The 22,390-nt window shown below is 44.1% G+C and overlaps 2 protein-coding genes across 4 annotated transcripts in view; both read left to right on the top strand.

Annotated features, from left to right (window-relative positions):
• The window catches only part of arhgef10 (Rho guanine nucleotide exchange factor (GEF) 10), a 48,004-nt gene extending 36,755 nt beyond the window's left edge, over window positions 1-11,249 (top strand). For all 3 annotated transcript variants that reach the window (XM_061844082.1, XM_061844081.1, XM_061844080.1), the window contains 4 exons: window positions 2,933-3,075; window positions 3,992-4,166; window positions 9,129-9,251; window positions 9,906-11,249. In XM_061844082.1, the coding sequence (XP_061700066.1) occupies window positions 2,933-3,075; window positions 3,992-4,166; window positions 9,129-9,251; window positions 9,906-10,411 (947 nt within the window). In that variant the 3' untranslated portion in view covers window positions 10,412-11,249. The remainder of the gene's footprint in view (window positions 1-2,932; window positions 3,076-3,991; window positions 4,167-9,128; window positions 9,252-9,905) is intronic.
• A 2,558-nt stretch (window positions 11,250-13,807) lies between these two features.
• LOC133513600 (kelch repeat and BTB domain-containing protein 11) lies at window positions 13,808-21,283 on the top strand. The gene is made up of 2 exons (XM_061844524.1): window positions 13,808-14,171; window positions 16,851-21,283. The coding sequence occupies exon 2, from the start codon at window positions 16,941-16,943 to the stop codon at window positions 18,834-18,836; it is 1,896 nt and encodes a 631-aa protein (XP_061700508.1). The 5' UTR covers window positions 13,808-14,171; window positions 16,851-16,940; the 3' UTR covers window positions 18,837-21,283.
• The last annotated feature ends 1,107 nt before the right edge of the window (window positions 21,284-22,390 follow it).

Below are 22,390 nucleotides of genomic sequence, written 5' to 3'. Positions count from 1 at the left end.
AGGAACTCAAATACGTGGATGACGCAATTTCTACGGAGGGGTCAATTGGACATATGAACCACCACGGCACATAAATGTGCGTCACAAAAGTCACAAATCTTGCGACTTTATCCATGAAAGACTTTGATAAGAGTCTATCCTTCAAATCGGCGACAGAATTTCTTAGAAGAATCATTTTGATCGCATACAAAAGTTTCGCCATCCAGCGAGCTTTGTGTGTCGCACCGGGTTTCTGAAAGTTGGATGTATTGTCTTCTCCTAGGTAAACTAAAACCAAGTCTAGCAGTTCTCGGTAGTCGCCTCGCGGTAACAAGTTCACAGCAGCCGAGTTGGGGTCACCAGTGCCTGTTTTGATGGTTGTCAGAAGTTCAATTACATGGTGTCGCTGCTCCAGCATAAAAGGATCCGAACTGCTGTCTCTCGTCAGCTTAGCAGTCAAATCCAGTTCACAGTACCTGTCCCTGAATTTCGCAAACACTGACACGTCTTTGCTTTTCGATACTTCCACACCCAGAGCATCCCAAGCCTTTGTTAGTAAGATTTCACCCACATGTCTTCGACAGGCGCACCACAACAGAGCTTTCCCGATGTTTTCCTGGATGCAAATGCAGCCAGCTGTGAGATGTCCCGTATTAGCACTGGTGGTATCAAATACCATAGCTGAAATATGGCCACTACAGTTCCATGTCTCCGCTAGATCGAGCGTAGCTTTAGAAAGAAGATCTCCAGCTCTTTCCGAAGACTTTATAGGAAGGGCAGGAACACCGAGCAATTTGATCCCACCCACGCCCGAAATCAACACGGGAAGACGATCATCCTTTGCGTATTTATCAGGTAAAGTTTCCATTATTTTACCATCCCAGTGAATTGCTGCTGGTCGGGGAGGAACCCAGTCAGTCTGGATTCTTTCAGCAATGTTGGCGGCCGTGTCCTTCCGGTACCGGTAGGACTGCACCGGGTTCAAGTTTACCGCAGATGTAGTGCCATCACATGAGCTGATGAGAGATTCTACGTTTGCCGCTAGCGCAGTATTGTTCCTCATTGCCGTTTAAACTAATTTCGGGGATTTCAGTACATCAAATGGGACATGTATATCTGAGCAAGTCTTCTTCAGTCGATGTTGATAGAGCGAATTCGTCTCAATCATCTGTTTCGGATGACTCGTCCGGGTCTTCGACCAGTTCCTTATTCACTTCTGTCTCAAGCTGTTGTTGCCGTTCTCTCTCAATGCGCATGGTGTTTTGTTTGATACGCTCCACGACTTTCTTCTCGGTTGTGGCCAAGTTTGAATCAATGCCTCTCATCACGTTCGTCCTGGTCTCCATCATGTTTTTCAGGAACAGGCGGTCTTCTTCATTCGAAATACGATCAAAGACATCACGTGGCCAGAATGGAAACGTATCCTCCAACCCGGATTTGAAATCTTCGATGCGTTTAAGCGGTCATCCTGACAATCGTTGATCTTTCGGAATTTTCATCAGCTCTTGCATATCAGCGTATAACGATTCAACCTTCTCCAACATCTTGTTTTCTGCAACTGTTGGTATCCTCGCTTTCTGGTAAAAAAAATTACGACTTCCTGAACGACAGGATTTTGTGGCTTCCCTGATAGGTTTGGCGACGTCTTGTCTTTGGAGTTCCTCTTTTGCAGCAATGAATGACAGAAGAATCTGTTTTCTGGAAGGACGTTTGCCTCCTTTGATGGCTTTATCATCCGCGGTTGGGACGGTCCCAAGCAAAAAATACCGTGGGTCTTTCTGTTTCGCAGCAGCCATGTTGACAGTTCAATGACTTTGCGTTAACTGAGAGGTAAACACCAACTAGGACTGAGAGGCCAACCTGCTCAAGGATTTCATGAGTGATTCTGAACGTTCCGGGGAATGTCCTAACATTCTTGATGCCGCTCGACGATAGCTTAGAATATTTTTTTCCAGAAAATGACCGCATTGCTGATCGACTATTCTTTACCAAAATCCGGCTAATTTCGAAAAATTCGATCTCCCTGAGGAACCCCTAAACACGTTTCGATTTCGTTCAAATTTGAAACGCACCTTTTACATGATGAACCTCACCTCCAGAAAAAAGCTTGTTGATTTTTAAAGATGTCGGGGGACCAGATTCACCCTTGTGTTCATGATACAAGAATCAGGAACACACTGGACAAAAATGGTAGAGTTCCAAGGCGAAAATCACAGCTGACCAAAAAGAACATCAAGCTTGTCTTATTTTTGCAAAAAAGAAAAAGAAACCTTGACAATTCCGAAACTTTTGCGAAGCTTATTTGAACTGACGAGATGAAAGTTTAATATTTGGAACCTGTGTGGCGGTGAAATGTGGTGGTGTTACTGTGATGGTCTTGGGCTCCTTCTCTTCTTCAGGACCTGTGTTTGATGGAACTATGAATTTCTGCTCTTTAACAGAAAATCCTTACGGAGAATGTTCATCCATCACCTCAAGCTGAAGCGTATTTGAGTTATTCAAGAGGATAATGCTAAAACAAGCAAGCAAGTCAACAGCTTAAAAAAAATAAAGGTTTTGGAGTTGCCTCGTCCAGGTCCAGACTTGAATCCAATTGAAACGCAGTGGCATGACTTTAAAAAAAGGCAGTTCATGCGTGAAAAGCTAACATTTTTGCTGAATTAAAAACAATTCTGAAAGGAGGAGTGAGCTAATATATCTCCAGAAAGATGTGAAAGACTCCTTGCCAGTTATACAAAAAGCTTGGTTTCAGGTTTAGGCGGCCATTTCCTTTTCCCACAGGGCCAGGTATTGCTGAATATTTTTTTCCCTTAATAAATGAAATCACCTTTAAAAAAAAAAAAAGGATTTGGAGTTCACTTGTTATATTTGTCTGTCTACGTTTGGTTGATGATCTTAAACAAAGTAGAGAAACTATGCCCACGTAATATTGATCTGTCGCTATCCACTACAGATGGGTTATGGATCTGCGATAAACCCAAGATGGTGAAGCTGGGAGTCCTGCCGATCAAGGCCATGCTGCCTGTGGAGGAGCACCTCTGGGCTTCGTCGGGGGGCCAGGTCTTCATCATTAGCACAGACACACACTGTGTCAAGGTAATACTGCACAAATAACTTAGAGGCCAGTTCATTTTTTAAAATCTTTGTGAGGAGTAAGAAAACCAGTGCTCATTTTCCTCATACCTGTCCTTGTCTGCCTGTGCAAATCACTCAGGAAGTGCATTTGAGTGGAAGATATGATGACAACCTGAAACATCTCTTATTCAATTGTTGTGAAATCTGTCCCCCTAAAGCTAGTTAAAAAATGATGGGGAAAAATACTGGGAGGCTGTGTAGCATCTAATGGTATGAGTAGGGAAATTTGCAAAGACAAGATAATTTGAATACAAAAACTTGAAGCTTAATGTGACAGTAGTAATAAGTCATTTTATCTGACTTCCCTCCATTAGGCTTCCTCTTTCCATATCCTGATATCACTAAGAATATAGCCTTCCCAATACATGTTCCACTCACGTTTCAGAAATGAAAGAACCTGCAATGGGACCAGAAATAGTCCCGTCCCACTGACATGCACTCACTCATAATCTGTTTAGAGTCATTAAGCTCATTATGTTGGACCACCTGTGCCTGTCTTGCTCTCATTCCATTTGCCACTGAAGAATTAGTCTTAATCCAGTCACACGAGTGAGATGTATACAAGTATGGTTCTCATATTTATTCCCTTTATCAATGAAACACATATTGACTACATTTCAAGATTGATTATAAGACAATATTATAGTCGTACATTGCTCTCACATGCTTGTAAATGGACTCCTCGAAACTAAAATTAAGTCCACCTACATGTCGTGCAGTGTGTGATGCGGTTATGTAACGTTTGGCCTGGAGAAGGCTTGATGTCCTCATCGTGAATTCAGTTTTAAACACTAAGCTCATTTTGTTGCTTTTTTTTTTTTGGGGGGGGGGTGCACTAACTAATTGCCCTCTCGCCTGTCTTATTTTCCACATCCAGAGGCAGCTAGAGGCCCATCAGGAGGAGGGTATGGTGGTGTCCCACATGGTGGTGGCAGGGGTGGGCATCTGGATCGCCTTCAGCTCAGGTTCCACCTTGCGTCTCTTCCACACTGAGACCCTCGAACACCTGCAGGACATTAATATTGCAACACCCGTCAACAACATGTTGCCTGGTATGATAACACCATTAACAGTGCATACTGACCATTGTTAGTTACTAGGAAACTTTCAGGAAATCTTGACGCATAATGGCTTTCCAAAAATTTGAATGCGAAAATTATTGAAAAAGAGCAGCAAAAAAACTGTCATTTGCCTTCAAATGTCAATCGTTTTGCCACGTACAGTGGCAATGTTAAAACATTTTTAAATGCAGCTGCATTGATGGACAGTGACCTCATGTTTGTCTTCTTTGGTGGCTGTCAGTAATTATACAGCTGTGGTGATGTTTATTCAGAAAGCAGGCGTGGCAGGTTTGTCATAACCTTTATCCTCTTTCTATGGCTCTGTAAGTCTAAACACTGAAAAAGGGACCTTTCAATTGCACTCGATTCAGGGCTGTACACAAATCATTTGACATTATGGGTACTAGGCTCAAAGGAAAGACAGGCCCAAACGATAAACTCAGTTTTTGTTAAAGATTACATTAGAACCATTTGAACCATATAGTGCAGGGGTCGGGAACCTTTTAGGCTGAGAGAGCCATAAAAAAATGTAATTTCAAAAAAGCCATGCAATATTTTAAAAACTAAATACAGGTGTATTTTAGCATTTATGTAAAACCAACACTTTTAGAGTACAATAAGTCTGAATTCTTTTAAATAAGATTTTTATGATGTTGCTAACCACTGATGACAAAAGCACTTCTTACCATTCATGTGACTTCTGGTGCTTCTGCTGCATGGTTTTGCTGATGGCTTTAAAGTCTTTCATACATCATTAGATTAAGTTTCATGCAGGCGTTGAGACTTCCATCCGTCAATCGTGAACGTAATTCAATTTGATTTGCCATCATGCTGGTACGATGGTGAACAGTTCTTGCCAACAATAGCATGTCTTTTATTCGTTTGATTATCATGTCTTTATGCGAAAAGTGGTCAAAAGGTTCATTGGGAAAATCAGGCACGAATGCTTTGGTATACTCCTTGTCTCTTCAAAAACTGTAAAACGCTCCATCTTTTTTTCTTTGACCGATCGTTTCCACAATTAGTTGTTGCTACCTGCTCTGCTTTGGACTCTTTTGCGCCTGCGCACATCGACTGCTACGGTGAACTACGGCAACCCCACTAGGACAAACTGTCTCTGCTCATTTGCGTTGCCTACGTGAAAGAAATGACATTGTACAGTATGTAGTGATTAGGGGTCTGCGAGCCGTATGCAACATCAAAAGAGCCAGAAATGGCTCACGAGCCATAGGTTCCTGACCCCTGATATAGAGGTTCACTGTAGTTAGCAGTCTCTTTGAAAAGAGTCCATCCATTCGCTGAGCCATTTATCCTCACAAGGGGTCGCAGGAGTGATGGGGCCTACCCCTAACTTCGGGCAGGAGGCGGGGTACACCCTGACCTGGTTGCCAGCCAATCGCAGGACAGAAGTATTCACACTCCCAATCACACCTTCTTTAAAGATTAATTTACATACCGAACCTTTAACCATTCTACGATGATGGCTTTGCTTTACTGTGTGCTTGTGTAAGCTTGTAAAATTCTAATTATTGGCTTGCACAGTCAGCACAGCATTGGTGAACAATGCCCATAAGCTTACTATCTCTTTAAAAGCTGATACTGTTATCTTGGGAGAAAATCCCTGCGTTATTCTTGTCCTCACAATGAAAGAGGAAGACTCTTACCCACCGCATAGATTTAAGTCAAAGTATTGCTGACAGCGTTCAGCACAAATCAAATTAAACGTCAGCACAGTAAATGTCCCATGCTGAACTCATCAGAGAAGCTGGCTGCTACTTTGGATCTTTTAATCCGCTGTGTTACATCAGCCTTGACCCAAAAATCAGAGCCTAAAAGAATGAATGCAGTTGCTTCTAGAGGGGAGATTACACGTTCCTAGGAACTCTGGATGTGTCTTTGTTTTGTTGTGAGTTACGTTAATCGCATTTTTTCCGACATCTTATCTGCTTGAAAGAACCATATGCATGCTATGGTTGCTTGCAGTTGCCTCTCATTAGCATCTGCAACAGTAATGTTGACTGGGTCAGCTCAAACGACATTTGCCTCTCTTTTGCCACAAGATGATAGTAACATTTAAAACTAAAACTCTTTGGCTCAGAGAACTAAGCAGTTTCCTGGGGCTCACTTTGCACATCTGGCATTTCTTTCTCGTCCAGGAGCATTTAACGGGACATGAAAGTTGAATCACAAGCCATAAAGTGAATAGATTTGTGGCGATGAGATGGTATGTAATACTTCGGCAGAGAATTCAAAACCAATACTGAAAGAGCTACCTGATACCTAGAGTGTAAAGAAAATAGATCACTTGACCAAAGTGGAAAATTGACACAGTTTATTCTATGTTGATAAAAGAGAAATGGTCCTGTGTTCATGTGATTTAGAGGTGACCTCCGTGTGATTGGCACTTACAAATGGGGAGGCCTCTCCCTCACAGACGTGATGTATAAAAGCAGTCTGCCGTGGGAGCTGACCGCCCATGTTGGCTAATAAGATCCATGCAGAGGAAGCGGAAGCTGTTGTCTGTGACAGACACTACCACATGTGGAAAGCTTTGCTCCTCTGGGTTTATTCTTATCTATACTTTTTCAGAATGCTCTCCGGGGGGTTTCTCATCACAAGTTGGTACTGTAGAAAAAATGAGACAAAGACAATTTGGGCGTTGTCTTCTGTATTTGCGTCACTCAGTAGCGCTTTTAAATTTGCCATTCTCATGTTCACACATGTTGGAATAATTACACTTACCCACCTTCATTCTCAGCATTGCCTAAGAAATTGCCTTTGGTAAAATGGTGTAATAGCAGTAATTTTCAAAGTAAAGCCTTGCTAAGTTCACCTCATATTTTAGAGTAACTCTGTGGTAATAGTAGTTGATATTTCTTAGATTGTGCAGTAACACTTGCATGTATGCCCTCTTTTCTCTAACGTGCAATCCTCAGGGTCAGAATACAATAACGTAACTTTTGTTGCAGAATTACTTTTTTGTACTGAACGTTTGTTTTAGAAAGCACAAAAATGGTGGCAGTTGGGTTGCGGGGTGTGCTCACGGTGCAAGTTTGTCTGTTGCTGTGTGACCTAGATGGGCAGCCATGCATGTTTTAATGAGACAAACATCAGAGGAGACCCAATAAATAAGACTTCTGCCTTGTCTGTTGTTTCTGATACAGGTGTTAAATGTTTTCCACGTTTACCTATCTGCATGAATAGTGTAGGACTGAAGTAGCTTTGGAAAGGTATTTAAGTCATAACCATGCTAGCCATAACTACTTTTTTTATTGCACTATAACTACTTTGGGAAGAGTTTTGTGTTTATCATGGAGCATTTAGAAACTCCAGTGTGTCGAGCACCACCCTTGAGGCACATTACCACTGTGGTTGATAGCTAAAGAAAGGGTGGCCCAAACTTTATGCTACAGTGTAAGTTGAATGCCCTGCAAGTCACACAATGCTTAATTTGGCCAAGTATGAGGGGAAATAAACCTGTTAAGACTAAGTCGCACAAAGATTCTGGACAAACAACTGTCCTGAATAATCATGCGCAAGACCGCCACAAATCTTGCCAGTATGTATGCCAGAAGGGATTGTATAGTGTACAAAACTAAACATAACTATGGACTAAACTGCACTGATTGATGGAAACTGGGCTGAAGTCACCCTCATTCAAATGTGAAGATGTATACATTAACAGTAGACTCGGAGCTCTTCATCAGATTAGAAGGGTAAAGCTAATCCAGAAGAATGCTGTCGCCTTCATCCATCAAGATAGAAGGACAATTGCACACATGGTGCTGTTATTATTAGTGTTTGAATGGCTGCTTCTGTGTGATATTGCAGCGTGTGAGATTTACTCCTCCCTCCTGCTGTTGCTTGTCGGGGCTAAGTGCGGATCAAAGTGGTGCTCTTCTGTCGGATCAGGACCGTGTGGATGTTCACTCTGGATTTATTTTAGTTTGCCCTGTGGGTGGGGAACTCCAAATATTATGAAAGGGGGGAAGTTCACCAAGCACCCCCCACCCCCCCCCAACCAGCAATGTGTCCTCCTGCTCATTTTGGGCCTTCATTAAACACATGTGGCCACGATTCTGTGTCCTCAATTGAGTTTTAGAGGGAGGAGTTTACCTGGCTGTGTATCTCGCGTGATTCCTGGAGAAATGCCAGAGTGGTTGGTTTGCCTCATGTGAGGGGTCACCTCTAGTCAGGGGGGTTCATCACAGGGACTGGAAATCATTTTTCCTTCACCCAAAGAGGATTACTTTGTAGGAGGAAATTCAAGTCAAGCTGTTAGTGCAGTAATGACTCATGACAGCCTCGCCCCCTACCTCATACCAAATAAACCCTCCCCCCTTTCTATAATTAAGACAGATGGTAAAAATGTCAGACTAGATATTTGTAGTCCTGACGAAGCTCATACACGAAATGAGTTTCAAATTCTTCTCCCACGATCTGTCAACACGCCAGACTTTATTGCCTTCCTCTATGAGGAGAACTATAAACAAGAGAACAGAAGCACTCTGGACTTCATCGTGCACAGCGTTATTTGTGACCAAGAAGGAAACAAACAGGTGGCATTTTTCTATTTTAGCTGGCACACGCTTTAGTGGAGAGGGAGAGCTTGTTGCTTGACTATACAATTATGATTTAGTAATTCTGTGCTATAATGCACCTGTGTTTCTTTGTGTAACAGAGGCTTTAAAAGAGCTACATCTTTTCAGCGTTTTCAGTGCTGCCTTGGAAATAAATAAACCTGATCACTGCAGAAATATGCAGACGCACCTTTCTCAAACAACATTTTATAGCCGGTTGAAGTGACCTGCTTTTCCCTGAAGATTTACAAAATACCAACTGGACCAAAGTATTGGCACACAGGGATATTTAGCACAATTCACATGTGTGAATATATAGTATATAATTGTTTCTTTATAAGCATGCGAACGTCATGCTTGTGTTTTTCCACAGGGAACCAGAGAGTGTCAGTGAGCAGTTTGCTGGTTTGCCATGGTATGCTGCTTGTTGGAACCAACCTGGGCGTGACTGTGGCCCTTTCTGTCCCCAGACTGCAGGGTATCCCCAAGGTCACAGGTAACAGAGCTCCAGCATATTAATAATTGTATGTGTACGACACCTCTCCAAATATAATGACATTTTCAGTTCATGCAGCAAGCCTTTGTTAGGATTCAGCAAAATCTGCTACCATAATTTCCGGCCTTCAAGCCGCGACTTTTTTCGCACACTTTCAACCCTGCGTTTTATGCAGTGATGCAGCTAATTTGTGCAGTTTTATCTTACGGCCGCAAGGGGGCACTCGAGCGGAAAATGTAAGAATGAGACCGGTGGTATATATGTGCTGAGGAAGTGACTTTTACCGGCCCTTTTAGCGCTGCGCTAGCGTTAGCGCTGCGCTAGCGTGTTGCTGCTGTGTTACTGTAGTGTCTCAGTGATATTTAGCAGTGTTATATTTTAACCGGCCCTGTTAGCGTTAGCACTTGCACTCTGTAGGCCGGGAATTATGGTAGTTTATTGCTAACACGTATAGAAACTCCCCATTGCAGAAATAAGTATATATTACGTATGTTATGGTAAAACTAAATCCGGAAACAACCGCGACTTAAACACACACTTAGTCGTAACACAGACAAACAAAGTACACAGCAAATCTCACAGGCCTACATATTCTCTTGAATCTGTGGTGGTCACATTAAAAATGAATATTTAAGAGGTTCTGTGTGTCCACAGGTCGGGGCATGGTATCATTGCATGCCCACAACGGCCCAGTTAAGTTCCTGACTGCGGCCACAGCGGTGTGTAACCGACCCTCCGGCCTCCCTTGCCCCGCTTCCTCCGTGTCAGCCCAGCCAGTGGAGCCTGAGGATGGAGAAGGCGCTCTGCCCCCGTTAGACTGCACTTTGACACTGCCTCAGGGCCAAGGATTGTTGCTGGGAGAGGCAGGCTGTACTACGATGGCTCTCCAGGACTCACTGTCGTCCTCATCCTGCGGCTCTTTAGCGCAATCCCAAGTATCCTTGGAGCATGGGCCCGAGGACGGCGCCCTTTATGACGTGCTCCATGACCAGGCCCCCCACCACAGCAACCACCGCACCAGCAAAGTGGATGTCAGCTCTCTCCTGGTGGTTTCTGGAGGTTTAGGCCACCGCAGGGTGAACAAAAAGACCAAACAGTCACGCCATGAAGACAACACCTCTACCATCCTGATCTGGCAGATCCCCCTGCTCAACATGTAACGCACCGATAAACCAATGAACAAAGCAGGGTTTTAAAATAAGGGATATTTATCATACAAATGGCTCTTGACTTGTTTCAGGCACACATAATATCCAATTGTGTGTCCCAGAGAAATGTGGTGTACTGATTATGGGCCAATCGCCAAACAAAGTACAGTGAACGCTTCATTTAAACCTGGATGATGCCCCCACGACAGTATTCCTGATGATATCTTAGTGCAAGATAAATGAAAAGGAACTCTTCTGTAGGAACAGATTTAAGCTTAACACAGCTAATATATCAGACTTGCCCGCATTTTTAGTTTGTGTACCTGTACTGTACAAGCCCACGTTATTAAAACAGCGTAGCGTTGCTTTTTTTTTTTTTAATGCGAGGTGTGCGAAGTTACAATGTACGTAGTTGTATTCCCCCCAAGATTCAGATCAGGATTAAGGAAATCTGTCAAGACTTGTTGAGTTGTTATGAGGTTGTCACTGGATTTCCTATAAGCATTTTTGAGGCGAAATCAAACAAAGGTTCTTTTTGTAATATGAAACATCATTTTCATAGAACTAGTCCAGTACCTCCCACTCGTGCGTTTACAAAGAAAATTCGTAAAAAGGTGAAATAATGTTGACTGATTTACTTTGGAAAGACTGATAAGATCCCTGGCTGGCCAGTGTTCTCCACAAGTGGGAGAGTTTTTGCTATTGACAAGGAAAGTTTTTTTTTTTGTCCAGCCCTAAATCATTTTTGTTGCTTGTTTAAGAATATTTATGAGACTGAAAATGAAATGTTTGTATGTATAGTACTGTGCTTGTGTTGTGGTCTTAATCAGTATATAAAAAGTTGTTTTGTGGAAAGACTTATTTTTGTTCTAAGGTTGCACCATTTTCAGAATTGAAGTTATATTCTCACCTAAGGAATACACAGCACTTCGCATTGTGGAAACTTTATTGAAGATGAATGATTACTAAACTGTAGCAGTTGTAGGAGGAAGAACAGATGAGTGCATTGGTTGAGTATCAAATTCTCCAGTGATTCTTTACTCCATGTTGGGATGAGCAATGTGCCCGAGGAGAGGCTGACGCAGCGCTTTTCGGATTTCACTGCATTTCTCCCACATCTGAGCAAAGGGTCAAGCCATTTTCTCACTCGCCCACGTGCACTATTGCGCAACCATTCTCACTATTCACCCGCAATCAAGTGGAGAGAGAGGCTTTGAAGCTGTTTCCATACAACGAGCCGTAGCTCATCCACTTAGTTATCACTTATGTATGAAAACATTTGCACTCCTGCAGTGGTATATGTTTTTCTAGTAAACTTATGTTAGCTGTGTAGTCGCTGGCACTGCACATCCTCAGAGACAACTCCAAGGCTCTTGTTTTCTCGCTGACCCTGCGGTTTCCATGGAGATGCTCATTTCATGCGCACACATCAATCCCTGGCCTCTCTTTGTTCTCAGAATATGTCTGCCGTTTAAATCTGCCCTCTGAATACCTCTTAAACTCACAGGTTTGACGGGTGTGCGATTCCCTCGCAGTGGCTCCCTGCGATTTATCCATGGGAGGACCAGTTTGTAAGATGGTGTCTCCACAGAGGAAGGGTAATGGAACTCCTGTTGCATTGTGGGTTGTGCTTTTATCATCATCATTATCATTGTTGTCGTTAACGTCTGCCAAAGACATTTATCATTGCCATTGTTTAGCAGGATGACACCAAAACTACTTTGTAGATGTAGACAAAACAAAGAAAACAGGATTTTCAGTCTGCTCAATTTGATGTTACTCCAAAAGAATCAGTCAAGTTAATCTTGCCATCATTTTTATGCCTGCCATCTACATTCCCATGTTTCATGTATTTGTTTTTTCACCAGTGGAAGCGAAATGAAGCCAGGTTGGTTTCTTAAAGAGAAGGAAAATGTGACCTGCATCGTTGTGTCAAAATTTATTTATATAAATTGTTAATATGATGAAATTATCCCAGATGTCCATCTAGCCTGGGTGGCAGTCAAGCTGGATTCTATCCCATCTGAGCCCTGGTTACCCTAAACTGGTTGCCAGCCAAATGCAGGGCAACCCTTAGCTACATTCATTTTCAGATCTTTTGTCAGTTTACAACGTTAGCAAATAAGTGTGCGAATACATTTTGTCTGGCGTTTTTTTTTTTTTCTCTCTCATTCTCTTCTCCTTATCAACCAGGTCGTCCCCAACCCCCGTACCTTGCTGAATTAAAATGTGCAAACCTGACAGGTCTTTTCAGTGGAGGACTACAGGTGTAGGTGGCACGGTGACTCAGTTGGTAAAGCGTTGGCCTCACAGTTCTGAGAACCCGGGTTCAATCCTGGCCCCGCCTGTGTGGAGTTTGCATGCTCTCCCATGCCTGTGTGGGTTTCCTCCGGGCGCTCTGGTTTCCTCCCACATACCAAAAACATGCTACATTAATTGGACACTCCAAATTGCACCTTGATTGTGAGTGCGGCTGTTTGTCTCTGTGTGCCCTGCGATTGGCAGGCAACCAGTACAGGGTGTACCCTGCCTCCTACCCGTGACAGCTGGGATAGGCTTCAGCACTCCCTGTGACCCTTGTGAGGATAAGCGGCAAAGAAAACGGATGGATGGATGGATGACAGGTGGGCCCAGTGAAAATGGCAAATATGGAAAAGGTAGATTTCTTTTCCATATTTGCAGACCATGCAAATGATTGCATTTTAGCTCTTATGTACTGCATGCATCATTGATTCTTGCTGTTGCACAACATCAGAAAAGTGCTTGTGACACGACTTTGATGATTTACATTTTAAACAATTAAGGGTACCCCTTGCATATTATTTGCAATGTGAACAAATTAACGGGATTGCTCTGACATAAGAGTGTAAAACCTCCAAGGCTGTGCATGTGTGATTTATGATACAGTATTTTCTTACATGGATTGTCTTTTTGTATTAACGAGATTTTATTATTAGCACCGACGGCATCAACAGAGAGGAAGGTCACTGTCAGAGGGGTTTTGAGGGACTGGGTGAGCCCATGGTGGCAGTGAGGAGGTGATGCTGGTCTTGGGGAACGAGGAGGAGGAAGATTGTGCGTTTTATTGGGCAGAAGGAAGAGAAAGTAGCAAGAAGCAGACCGGTCGGGACGTCGCACAGGGTAGGCAATTGTATTGTCGAATTCTTATTTTGAATTTATTCAGTTGTCATTATTTTATCCAGAATACCTACTGGCTGGTATACTGGGCGTTTGTTATATTTACTTGCAGAGTACTTAATATGTGGGGCGGTATTTGTGTGACGGAATGATGCGTGCCGTGCATGCGTCCCGCGCGCGTCCAACAGATGGAGCCTCGGCCTGCTGGTACACTTCAGGGTTAACATAAAGGGGCGTGGCTTAGGCAACAGTCAACTGTTACCAAAAAAAAAAAAAAAAAAAGTCCTGACTGGTCATGCTGCCCCAGTTTGGACACGTCCAGTGCTTGAGCACACTCGCCACATTTGTCGGCTACGCGGTCACGCGAGGGACCTGAGGAGGGAGGCGCGCGCCACCCCGGGGGTCCGCTGTTCGATCGCCGCTTCAGCCGGCCTCGCCCCGGCCGCAGGGGGAAGACGACACGAGAACATTCACGGGATCGGGTGGCTTAAGAGGTGAACGGGTGGACGCAATCGGGCCGAAAATGTGGACGAAATCAAGTCATCTCGGGTGACTGCTCGGTCAGGATCGTGTTAAGATTGCCGTGACGGAGCTTTGTTGGAGGGATTGCTGCTTTCGAGCGCTTTATTCGCAGGTAGGTTGCATTTGATTCCGCGTGGATATAAACGTGGATTCTTCTTGAGTCGCAATCAGATAACCATTTTTCATTGAGCCTTTCCTGGTCATTTTAAGAAGCAATTTAGTTTTACGCATGCGTATTAAATGCACCTAGTTAAATATTTCCAACCCTTCCCTAATATTGTGATGATTTTACGGTAGGCCACGCCGTTTTATTCCAAAAGAACAAAGTGCTTGCGCTTACTTTTATTCGTCTATTACAGTTTTTAGACTGCCAGAACACACACTATCACCTCCGTGTACAATATCAATGGTGTTTACTGCATTATTTAGCATATGCATATGGGGTACCCTTCCCATCTGTATATCCATTCATCCATTTTCTTTGCCGCTTATCCTCACGAGGGTCGCGGGGAGTGCTGGACCCCATCCCGACTGTCAACGGTCAGGAGGCGGGGTAGACCCTGAACTGATTGCCAGTCAGTCGCACTCACAATCACACCTAAGGGCAATTTAGAGTGTCCAATTAATGTTGCATGTTTTTGGGAAGTGGGAGGAAACCGTAGTGCCCGGAGAAAACCCACACAGACACGGGGACAACATGCAAACTCCAAACAGGTGAGACCGGGATCGAACCCGAGTCCTCAGAACAGGAAGGCCAATGCTTTACCAGCTGAACCATCGTGCCGCCCACACCTGTATGCTACCTCGTACCGATTTGAGATTACCAGTGATGCGTGTGCATGCTGTTGCACACACCACACACAACCAAATCGTACATTACATACAGACATTATGATTCAAGGTGTGGTTGAGGGAGGTGTTAAAAGGACTGCACAAAGAGTACTGCACCCCTTGAGCAGCACGGCGAGTCCAGTGCCTTGCTCAATGAGACCTTGACAGGAGCCAGGAAGCAGATGAGCACTTTTCCAACAGCTAGTTGTCTTTTTCCCCACCAACAGCGATGAGAATTTTCCGCCGATCGGTGGATTTCCGACTTTTTCAGACTAAAATGACCATTCTCGAGATAAGCGCAAATCCGTTGAGAAAATTTCAGGTAGGGTATCGTGCGCCTGCCTCCCGATGGTGGGCTCCGAGCTGCAAGTTCACCTCCGTGCTAGCACAAGCACGACTACCATCTGCCGTTCTAACTTGCCCGGTAGTGTAAATATTTGCATTTTGTGACATAAACAAAACTTGTTTGCGGCAGATTACTCGATTAGACAACAGAGTTATACAGTATAACGATCCAATCGTGTTAGTGGTTAATCGAGTTTCACCATTGCCATGTACATGTGTTCTCGGTTCTCAGAAATCGCAGTGTAACTTGTTTGTTAACCAAGTAATGGCGCGTGGGACTTCGATAGCGCGAACTGAGCGACGGTGTGTTCAAAGTTTTACGATGGCGAAAGTGTTAGAAAAAAAGGATGAAGATCGAGCGAGGGCAATTGACAAGGATGCTGGAATCAAAAACTGTTTCAGACGGGCATGGCTTGAAAAAAGTGTAACCGTGCAGATAGGACCCAAAACGGTATCAACATGTCTAACCGAACACATACAAAAAGTGGACATTCCCGGCAAAGTGCTGTGCATTCTGTGTTCTGATAGGAGCAAAAAATATCCAGGAAGAAACTCCACCCCCCCACATCGACAGAGATTTTCAGTCTTTTTCCAAATTGGTCATTCTCATCCCTGCACCAAACAACTAGTTGCCTTTTTTACATTTTGTCCATAGTGGGACTCGAACCAATCCCCATTATACAGGTATGTATAGTAGTACGTAGTTTTGTAACCATCTCATAGTCTTGTGGCCAGCACGGTGGGCTGAGTGTTGACCATGTTTGCCTAGCGTTTAGCACATTTTTCCTCACAATTTTAATATTTCGAGATTGAGTCTCTGCTCCTCCATTCCTGTGTGGCGTTTAAGTTGCATTTTCGACAGGTGTGTCTATATGAGCGCTGCAATATCTGTCAAGTAGTTCACCGTATCCATCCATCCATCCAGTTTCCTAGCCGCTTATCAATACAAGGGTCGCAAGAGTGCTGGAGTATATCCGAGCTGTCAATGGGCAGGAGGCGGGGTACACCTTGAACTGGGTGCCAGCCAATCGCAGGGCACATGGAGACAGACAACAGTCGCACTCACAATCACCTAAGGGCAGTTTAGAGTGTCTAATTAATGTTGCATGTTTTCGGAATGTGGAAGGAAACCGGAGAGCCCGGAGAAAAACCACGCAGGCACACGGAAGAACATGCAAACTCCACACAGGCGGGGCCACGATTGAACCCTGGACCTCACAACTGTGAGGCCAACACTTTTCCAAGGGATCCACCGTGCCGCCCAGCTGACAGTATCTTCTCACCCAAAGGAAACTGAGATAGGCTTGAAATGATCCACAATCCCTACTGAAAACAATCCGCTTCATTTACAATGTTAGTGCTTCCCCTGCGCATGTGCTTCTTGTCTTCATACTTTATTAATTACCTCTTTAATATGTGAATTCATAACCTATCTACTATAGTTTTAAATGGCTTGACCTGCATCATTTAAACCTAGTTATTAGATTTAAATGATGAGACAGCAGTACCTTTGAGGTATTACACTGCATTGCAAACGTGGTCCTGTTTTGATAAGAGAAGCAATGCCCGTCAGCAATTGCATCTTAATGATTCACGTTTCCTCCTTTTCATCTAGGTGCCATCGAGACCCAGAAGACAGAAGGTTGTCCTCCCCTCAGCATGATCATTAAGGACATTGCCCGCCATTACGAGTGAGTACATCAGGATGACCGAGGGCCCAGGGCCAGGAGGAGAAGTCAACGGAGTCGAGGCCGATGCCATCCTCCATGCTGTGGCAAACAGTGACAAGGCCCGAGATTTACATCCAGGTTTTGTCCAAGGGTTGTTGGGGGATGACCAAGACTTCAACGTTCCTTCAGTTTTTGGGAAGGAATACCTGCTGGATGGAAGACCGCTAACTGAAAATAACGTTAACGATTGTCAAAAAGATAACGGCTCATACATGGCTAACTCAAATCAGATTAATCTCTCCCCAAAAAAGAACGAGATTGACTTTCCATCTCGTGTCGACTCTAGTGTGTCCCACATACAGTCAAACTGTGCAAGCAGTCAAATCCCCAATGGCGCGAGGGCGAAAGAGTCACGCTTTGCCGGTTCTGAAACAGAAATGGATCAGGCGCAACCATCATCCAACCCCGAGGGCAGCCCAGTTGCGGTCGATTCGTTATCTGGTAGAGCGGAACCTGATTTAGTCATCGAAGTTGGCGGTCAGACGATCAATGCTCACAAGTCAGTCCTGGCTGAAAAGAGCGACTACTTTAAAGCTCGGCTGTCGCGAAACATCCTCAAAGTGAAAGGCGTGAGCTACAAGACTTTGTCCACCTTGATCGACTATGTTTACACTTCCCAAATGAGTGTTTCTAAGGACAATGTTGTAGATGTCATCACAGGGGCCAAAATCCTCCAGATCCCTTGTGCCGTCCAGGCAGCCATGGACCGCATGACCCAACAAATCACTGCGGGGAACTGCTACGAGATCCTGAGCATCGCCAAAAAGCAACGACTTAGTGAACTGAAGGAGACCGCCTACGGGTTCATGAGCGATAACTTCCTCCAGATCCTCAAGGACCCCTGTGTGTACGGGCGTCTGACCGGGTCCGAGCGCGATCTGGTCCTGAAGAAGAGAATGGACGGGAGGAAGACTCTCATGGCCGCGGAGATAAACGACGCCTTTGAACGTGTCGGGAGCCGACCGCCGAGTCGCTGCGGAAGCCGCCCTCAGAGCCCCTTGTCCGTGGGGTCTCTGGAGGAGAGTCACACCATCTACTCCTTCAGCGAAGAGGCCAACGACTGGATAGCTTTGACTGCCATGCCTGAGGATGTCAACACTAAAGGCTGTGGAATGTGTACCATGTACAACTACCTGTTTGTGGCAGGTGGGATAAAGGGCTACGGGGACAAGGGGAAGGTATCAGACAAGGTCTTCTGTTACAACCCCAAGACGAACCAATGGGCAGAGATCCGACCCATGACGCAGGCTCGTGCCCAGCTGAAGCTGGTGTCCATGGACGGGTACCTGTATGCCATCGGAGGGGAGTGTCTGTTTACCGTGGAAAAATATGACCCCCGTATGGACCGCTGGACCGCGGTGGCTCCTTTGCCGAAAGGAGCCTTCGCGGTAGCTCACGAGGCCACGACCTGCAACGGGGAACTTTACGTCTCCGGGGGCTCGCTCTTCTACCGCCTCCTCAAGTACGACACCAAGAGGGACGAGTGGCAGGAGTGCCCGTACAACAACAGCAGGAAGAAGTCTACGGATATGGTGGCGCTGAAGAGTTTCATCTACCGCTTTGACGTGACCCGCGAGCAGGGGATCAACGTGTTCAAGTACAACAGCATCGTGAAAATGTGGCACGATTGCGCCTCGCAAAGGCTCGGCAGCTCGTTGCCGTTCAGATGCGCTGTCGTAGGCAACCGCATCTACTGCGTGAACAAAAGCCAGACTCTGCAGTTTGTGGTCGAGGAGGAGAAGGCCTTCTTTGTGGAGGAGCCGCTGAGGGCGCCTCTCGAAGCCAAAGGCGTTCTCTTCCCTTTTGTGCTCACTTTGCCTGAAAAGCCTGAGAAAGTTCCGCCCGGGTGCAATCCACAGTTGCAAAATTGAAGAAAAAAAAAAAAGCATACCACTTTCTCTTTCACTTTCTCTAGCGTGGCAACTGTCTGTATCGGTGTGTCGTTGCCTATTTCCAACTGAATGTGTGTATTGCATGGCAATTTAATGGTTCTCCAGAAGCAAGCCTTAAAAAGGGAACTTTCAGTATTGAGTGAATGCAACAATATTAGTATCACGAAAGTGACAGTAGATGAGTAATCCTGACTGATGTTGTTTGGTGCACTTTTGTGTTTGGATCAGATGTTGTCGACACCATGTGGACTTATTGAATTTTGGTTGCAAAATGTGCCGATGATGTGCTCATGTGATGTGGTTTCTATGCAAATGAAACAGCTGTAGGGCTTCACTATTGATGACTGGAATGTCATTGAATGCACACTGAGCAGTATTTTACACAAGCGGGAAGGGACTAGATTATTATATTCACTCACCGTCCTCTTTCTACACCGTCGTCATTGGAGTCCTGACTGAGTGGGCTTTCAATACCCTGGACTGGTCGCCAGCCGATCTGAGTAGCAAAAGTCACTAGAAAGCACAGAATTATTGCACCTGGTTGCCAGGTAATTGTAATTCGTATACAGTGAACCCCTAATATGGGAATGGACGGGGACCAAGCCCTGCTACGAATAGCGCAAATCTGTGAATAATGATTGTCCTGTATCGCGGTGGCAAAGCACTTAAAACAGAGCGGATTGTTGAGCATCAACACCGTGCTTCGAACAAGTACGCAATCATGAACTCATTCTATAAACAACTGAATTCAGTCCTTAAATTATTCACTGCAAAACGCCTGTACACGAGGATCATCAATAGTTTCGGCTAACAGAAATAATATGCTAACTCAAACTGGAACGCATTCCACATGGGCAAACAAATATGCGCACTAGCACTTCATACAAATGGTATCAAGTCATTAAACACTCCTTTTTACACACAAAAATTTTACACACTTGACTGTGCATAACTAAACTAAACTGGACATATCAAATGTTGATTTAAAAAAAAAAAAAAAAAAAACCTCCACCGGCAATAAATTAAAAACTGTACTGTACTGTACTGTTTAGACCAGGGGTGTCAAATATATTGTAGTTCAAAGGACACATTTGATGTCAGGTGGGCTGGATCAATATGATCACAGCCTAAATAGTTTATACTGAAAATAAAAATATGTGCTTCCCTTAGTTTTAATGCAAAGCTATACAAATACATTAGGAACATCCTCACATTTAGTAAACAGCCCTTTAGTGGATTTTATTAGTAACATGTTTGCTTTAGTTTTTTTGTTTACTGTTTGGATCATAACTGCCAATAGTGATTGTATATACTGAATAGGCAAAAAAAACACAAGTCACAGGAACTGAAAATGAATAACAATATAAGAAATCTCAAAATCATTCCCGACTCCCGTCATCACAAAGTCTATGTATTTTTTTTCACGCACGTATTCATACTGCAGCCCGATTGAAGCACCAATCGGCTGTATATTTGACACCCCTGGTATAATAAAACAACAATTCAAAATCATCATAATCTCACATCCATGTTTTAGGAATGCGGGACAAAGCCAGAGTACCGGCCCGGGAGAAAACCCACCCAAGCATGCGAAGAACCTGCAGACTCCAGACAGGAAGGTTGGAGTTGAGATTGAGATTGCCAGAACTGTAAATCAGATATCCGAATCGTTAGTTCAGAAAAGCACATGGATATTTTTTTTCCTTACACAATATTTTCCATACTTCATAGGGGTATGTTCCAACACTTAGTACATTTGCCAAAGAGAATGAATTGTCTCAGTCAGGTGAACAAATGACAAATAGTTGTCCATTTTGGGTGTGTGATGCTCATTTAATTTTATTTTTATTGTAACCATGTTGGCTGCTAACAAAGTCTTTCAGGGAAAGCTCAAAAGTCTGTGAAAGAAAACAAGCACAGAAGCCAGTTTAACTGCAGTACTCAAAGGTAAAATCAAACGCCACATTTCTCGAGTCAGTCTGCCATAACCATGAAGATTCCCTGGTCTGTATCATATCATATATCCTGTATTCTACATGCTTAGTATAAATTTTATTCTTTGAGAAGTCTACAAAAGTATCTGTTTGCTACTGCAAAAGCACAATGTGAGTTTATATAAGTTTATACGGTATAGTCCTGAAAGAAAAAAATAATATTACTAATGCGCTTCTGTTTCATTGCATATTTTGGACAAACTGGATGTGGTTTTGCTACTTTAGCTGGGAGGCTTTTTTATTTTGTGCCACCCCACCCCGCTCAGTTTGGAAATGTTGGATTTGCATTTGCTGCTGTGATGACTGATGAGTGCTGTAATGCCAGGTAAAAACCTCCAGTGTAAAGTTTTTGGAATGTGGTAACTCTTTAAGTGTTGGATAATGTTCATCGGTCAAAACAAGTGCTTCGAATAAAATTGGTGTCTGAAAATATTTGGATTTGGTTGGAGACTTCATTTTTTTATAATGGCGAAAATGTAAAAGGTAGACTCGTTCTGCCATCTACTGGACATTTTTTGACATAGTGCCAGTCGACAAAGACCAATCACTTCCCAGCAAAACTTGTGAAGATTATTTCGTCTGATTGAATCTTTATATTCGATCCAATCCATCCATCCATGTTCTTTGCCGCTTATGCTCACGAGGGTCGCGGGGAGTGCTGGAGCCAATCCCAGCTGTCAACGGGCAGGAGGCGGGGTACAGCCTGAACTGGTTGCCAGACAATCGCAGGGCACATAGAGACATACAGCCGTAGTTAAAGGCTCACCTAGAGACAATTTAAGTCTCGAAGAAAACCAATGCTGGCACAGGGAGAACAAGCAAAGGCCACACAGGCGGGTCTGAACCTGGGACCTCAGAACTGTGAGACCAACGCTTTACTAGCTTATCCACCGTGCCGCCCTCAATCCAATCCCTGCACATTCTTTTTATAAGTGTAAAAAAATGAAGTGATCTGTCCAACATCAGTTGACGTGTACTTGCAGATGCCTCAGAATCTAGCCAATAAATACAAAAATAATAATCCAAATGACTTTATTTGATCCAGTGTTAATTGTATGTTTGCTCAGGTATGCAAATTCTGATGTTTTATTGATTAAGTACAGCATGGGTCAAAATATGTATCGGACAAGCAATATACTGTAGGATTTATTCAATGATGTGCATTTTATTGAGTAACATGAGCATTTGATCCTGAGGCAAAACGTAAATTCATAGGCTACTTTTTTGGCAGGCACAGCAATGAGACATTTCTTATAAATTGCCAGATTTACTCAAAGCTCAGGAGGGATTTGGGCCCGCTCCTCCTTCCAGAAACTCAAAACCTTTCAAGTTTCCTGGCTGCTATCTGGTAACTCGAAGCCTGGATTCCCTCCCAGGTTTTCTATTGGGTCGAGGCCTGGAGACTCACCGGGCCAGAAAATCTTCTTGAGCCACTCCATTGTTTCCCTGGCATTGTGTTTTGGGTCACTGTCGGACTCAAAGGCTCAGTCACAACTCACCTTAAGGGTTCTTGCTGGGGTAAGGAGGTTTTTGTACGTG

The sequence above is a fragment of the Syngnathoides biaculeatus genome, chromosome 15, assembly GCF_019802595.1.
Source record: "Syngnathoides biaculeatus isolate LvHL_M chromosome 15, ASM1980259v1, whole genome shotgun sequence".
Taxonomy (NCBI): Eukaryota; Metazoa; Chordata; class Actinopteri; order Syngnathiformes; family Syngnathidae; genus Syngnathoides; species Syngnathoides biaculeatus.
Note: the sequence above shows the minus strand (reverse complement) of the source record. Positions and strands in the feature narration are given on the sequence as shown.